This window comes from Mytilus edulis, chromosome 13, assembly GCF_963676685.1.
Source record: "Mytilus edulis chromosome 13, xbMytEdul2.2, whole genome shotgun sequence".
NCBI lineage: Eukaryota > Metazoa > Mollusca > Bivalvia > Mytilida > Mytilidae > Mytilus > Mytilus edulis.
Window position 1 is genome coordinate 36,002,659 of NC_092356.1, and position 5,415 is coordinate 36,008,073.

General features: G+C 33.1%; 1 protein-coding gene across 1 annotated transcript; it reads left to right on the plus strand.

The window, feature by feature from the left end:
* The first annotated feature begins 2,336 nt into the window (after window positions 1-2,336).
* Window positions 2,337-3,455, plus strand: LOC139500275 (uncharacterized protein KIAA1958-like). Its single transcript, XM_071289017.1, has one exon. The coding sequence runs from the start codon at window positions 2,337-2,339 to the stop codon at window positions 3,453-3,455; it is 1,119 nt and encodes a 372-aa protein (XP_071145118.1).
* The last annotated feature ends 1,960 nt before the right edge of the window (window positions 3,456-5,415 follow it).

A 5,415-nucleotide genomic window follows, 5' to 3' on the forward strand; every position in this document is an offset into this window, starting at 1 on the left:
GAAATTGTGCAACCCAACTATTTCCAAAGGTTTATTTAACTCTATTTTGCTTTCAATTCCCCAAAGACAGTTTGTGCTTGCAATAAACATAAGTTATGTTGTTCAGTTCAAATTTTCATTGGCATGCATTCTTTAATTTATTTCATTTTCTAATTTACTTACAAATACAGTATTTTCTGTAAAATTGAATAATACATGTTTATATTTTTACACATATTCATCTAAGCATGTTTAACAACACAATTATTTTCATTTACCTTTAATTTGTATTATTTGACAATATTTTTTTTCAAATTTGAAGGTTTTATTTTTAAATTACTTAACCTTTCACAATAGTTTTATACTTTTAGTCTAATAATTCATCCCTTATTTTACTAACTCTTTATTAACATTGTAACACAGATCAAATTTATTCGTTCATTGTGTGTGTGTTTGTCTCACTTCGTTTTTTGTTTGAGTTAAGTCCTTCCAATTGATATTTTATTAGGTGCAGGAAATGCTTACCCTTCTAGAGCACCTGATTTCACTCCCGGTTTTTAGTGAAGTTCGTGTTGTTTCTTATTTATTATTTATAACTGTTGATGTAAATGTCCTTTGGTTTTGTGAGTCTTTGTTTACTCCTTGGTTATGATTGTTATTGTCTTATAATTTGTCTTTCTATGTTGTGATGTTATATTATTGTTTCAGAAAACGGAGAGGGTTTGGTACCATTAAAACGTGTAATCCCGCTGTAATTGTTTGCACATGTCCTAAGTCAGGAATCTGATGTTCAGTGGATGTCGTTTGTTTATGTGGTCTTAAGTGTATCTCGTTTCTCGTTTTTTTATATTCATTAGACCGTTGTTTTTCTCCTTTGAATGTTTTTACACGTAGCCTAGTAATTTGGCTATTTAAAGTTTGCTGTTCGATGTGAGATTAGGCTCCGTGTTGAAGACCATATACCTTGACCTATAATGGTTTACTTTTATAAATTGTGACTTGGATGGAGAGTTGTCTCATTGGCACTCATACCACATCTTCCTATATCTATTTAATTTTTTCACATGCATACAGTTTATATTTTTTTCCCTGAACATGCATTGCATTTATGTCACTGGACCTTAAGCGACTAACAAATTACAAATACAGTTTTTATGATTATACAAATTTAAACAAAAAAAATCGACTTTTCTGAAAAGCTATTCTCATTTACCTTTAACTGTGTCAGATGAAATTTCAGCATTATATATGGTGGCGTTAACTATTTGAAATCAACTTCAAATTTGTATTTGCAGTGTCAGAAAGAAGGGAGGAAAACATTAAAAACCATAAACAATAATTTTTTATAAACGAAAGTATTCAAACAATTTGTTCTTTTTTTGTAAACGAAGACCATTGTTCAAATAACATGGATATATTTCAATAATAAGTATGTTCAATAACGAAAGAATTCAGCTTGGTTTGTATGCATTTGACATATTTTACCTTAATTTGTTTTAATTTTTTAACAGCAATTTTACATACATAGGCATATGATTCAACAGACCAGTTTCAACAATGCTGCTCATCTATTTCGTGATCCAAGCTGTTTTATTCATTCACAAGTGTGAATGCGCAGTGTCGTGTCCCGATCTGTGTACCTGTTCAGACGTAAAGACATCGTGCATCAGTAGAAATTTGATATCAATCCCTAATGGTATTTACGAGCAAACCGAACGATTGTAAGTAAAAAATGTTTATCTTAAAACGTCAACATCAGACGGATGTCAAGATAATTTAAAAATTTTCGATTATTTTACAACAGTCAACACTCTTTTTCAAGATTCAGCATTCGGTTTCAACATTACAAGAAAAAAAGTAAAAAAAGGGGGGGGGGTGTTAAAATGATTTTTTTCTATTATCCCCTTTTTTTATTCGTCTTCAACGTTAGGAAATACAAATGTGGAATATTAAAGTCTTATGTTGAAAAATTATAAAATAAATAACATGGAGAAAAAAACTTTAATACATGTTGAAATCGAGTGTTGAATGCTGAAAACAACGTTTGAATATTGATACTGAATGTCGAAATAGGCGTTCTCTTATGGTTGCGGCCTGTTATCTAACTCCCACGTGAATAGATATTTTTCGTATCACACCGTACGGAGTGTGATATGAAAAAGTGATATCAAAATGACGTTAATTTGATTGGCTTATCTCGTAAATTTCCAATATTTTCATTGGCCGTTGATCAGGTCATTGTTCACTGGAAAAGGTCATGCCGGGACTACTTTTATTCTTGACAACTGATTGTTTACTTCCGGTTTTCGCGATTTTCGTCTGCTTTATCGTCTGCATTATCTAATATAAATCTTATCATGGACGAAGAAATAAAGAAAGGAACCCGTGTACGGTTATGTAACGGAGCAAAGGGCATTATAACTGGCACAACTTCCAATTTCAATTTCCCTTTGTATGATATTCAGCTTCAATCAGGCAAAACAGTAACAGAAGCAAGATATCGCTTTGATATAATTGAAAGTCAATCCCAGACTCCATTCACCAATTTCTATTCACAGCAAACAACTGTAAATTCGTTGTTAAATAGCCCTGTTCTACAACAACCTAGAAATTCACAATTGGAATCAGATTTCCTTCTTGCTCAAATACTACAAAATGAAATTGAAAATGAAGAGCCTGAAATTGAAAATGTAGAGCCTGAAATTGAAAATGTAGAGCCTGAAATTGAAAATGAAGCTCCTGAAATTGAAACAGTTCAAACCACAAACATATCAAAAGAGAATGAAAAATCTAAAAACTCAACAAGATTTGCTAATGCAAAGGTAGATGATGATGATATTGAATTTTTTTGTCAGGAACAAACAAATCAAAACACTAACAGAAAAACAGTTTCTGACATGAAAATTTTAAATGAGTTTATGAATTCTGCATTAGATGACACACGAGACATCTGTGTTAACCAACCCAGAGAATTGAATAGCATAATATGCAAATTTCTAATAAATGTACGCACAAAAAGTGGTACAGAGTATGAGTCAACATCAGTCAAGGGTATGATAAGTAGTTTCGACCGTTATTTAAGAGCAAATAACTATGGAACAGCCATAAAAAAGGGTGATATTTTTGACCAAGCTCGAAGAGTCCTGACAGCTAAAATCATGGATTTAAAAAAATTGGGAAAAGGCAACAAACCTAACAAGGCCCAAGCAGTTACAGATGAGGAAATGGACAGACTGTTCAATACTGGACAAATGGGAATGGAACATCCAGATGCATTATTAAGAATGATGTGGTTCCAAAAAACAGTGCATTTCGGCAGGCGAACAGTGACCGAACATGTGAATATGAAATGGGGGGATATCAAATTATGTACCAGCAAGTCAGGAACACAGTTTTTGCAATATTCAGAAAGGGCAACAAAAACAAGGACAGGGGCCAACCCTGGAAATGTAAGAGACGTTCCACCCAGATCTTAGAAAAACCTAGAAGACCCCAGCAGGTGCCATGTACTTGCATACATTAAATATAAAGAACTGATGCCTACAAAATATAGTGCAGAGTCTGATCCTTTTTATGTATCGTCTAATACCTGTTTCGGTACCAAATCCAGCAAATGGTTTAAATCCCAACCAGTGGGTATTAATAAAATCAGTAGCTTTATGAAGCTTATGATAACAAATGCAGGTACATACAGTTGGGTGCAGACCAAGCATTACATGTAAACGGGCCTTAAAAGTTAACGCGGCGTTTACTCGCGTGCACTTCATGTAAACGCCGCGTTAACTCTGCGTTAACTCCGAAATTTTAGTAGACATAAATAGTAAACGGGCGTTTACTTTCGCGTTTACCTCCGCGTTAACGCAAAAACCGCGCGTCTTCTAATTTTGTAAAGAGTAAACGGGCGTTTACTTCGCGTTAACGCGAAAAAGGCGTGTCTTCCAATTTTGTATAATAAAGTAAACGCCCGTTTACTGTTTGTAGTAAACGCGCGTTAACGCAGATTGTCCTCGTATCCTGGATACACTGATCTAATATATCATATGATAAGGTACATCAAAATATCCATCTGTCCATTTTCGATCAACATATTGACGATTGCATTTAAAGAAATGACACCTCTTTAATTAATTTATTGAAAATTAATAATTGCATATAAGAACAAAATGGAAATTCGTCCTGGAACTGTAAAACCTACAAGACTTTCAGTTTACATTCGTGAGAGGATATTAAGTTTAAGAAGATCTGGCAAAAACATTACTGAAGTTAGAGATGAGTTGATACGATCGGATAATGTTCAAAGTAGAAAAGCCGCTGTTGAAAGTTTTTTGAACTGATTTTTTTTTTGCAATTAATAAATGTTTATATTTGTAATAAAAAGTGTTTTTGAATGTTAAGGTTTAAAACACAAATACGTAAAATATTAAGTCATTTTAACAACATAAATAAATGTACAAATGCACGCGACGATTATTTTATAATATACACAATTAGTTAACGCGAAAAGTAAACGCGCGTTTACTTTAAAGTGCACGTAAAAATACAATTTAGAAATCTGTAGTAAACGCCCGTTTACTTTTACGTGCACGTAAAATTAAACTTGTGAAATCTGAAGTAAACGGCCGTTTACTACTGACTAAACGGACACAGAGTAAACGCGCGTTTACTCGAGTAGACATTAGAAATTTCCATTTTGACCGCGTTAACGTAAATGAAGTAAACGGGCGTTTACTAGTAAACGCGAAATTTAAAGTTAACTAACGAAATATGTGCACGCCGCGTTAACTTGCGTTTACTTTATGTAATGCTTGGTCTGCCCCCAACTGTACATTTAGCTGTAAATATCATCAGATTTTTTATTAAGAGAAAGTTGAATATCCCTTATAATCATGTTTTTAAAGTCATTTAATAACTTCATTAAAATTTACGATTTGATATCATATTGATATTAACAGGAATATTTAATTCAAATATAACAATAATCGAGTCTATGGCAGGTTTATCATATAAAAAATCTAATAGTGAATTAGAATAGGACATCATTTAATATCAACACGAGTTATTTAATTTCAATATATTAATAAACGAGCCTGTGGAGAGTTTATTATTACTATTTAAATTAAATCCGAAGCGTAATGACAGAGTCCGCCATGAACCATGCTTGTTCAAGTTGTTGTAAAATATCGTTGTGCTCGTTATTCCGCGCAAAAAATACTTACTTGAAAGGACTTATGTTGTGATATCAAATGTGTGTATTTTCTGAAGTGTTGTATGACACAATCATTAAAGTTTTTTACTGTTCAACCGCATTTTTCTGTCATTCTATATTCTGTAAACTGCCATGCTCTCTCGTCTTTCATTGATAAAATTACAAGAGACCAGTCCGCGCATACTTAGCAACTGACAGATGACGCCCGTAGCAACAACTCTCGCCACGAA

Excerpts from the sequence above, each read along its gene's own strand:
- LOC139500275 (XM_071289017.1), top strand. The coding sequence starts at position 2,337 with ATGGACGAAGAAATAAAGAAAGGAACCCGTGTACGGTTATGTAACGGA.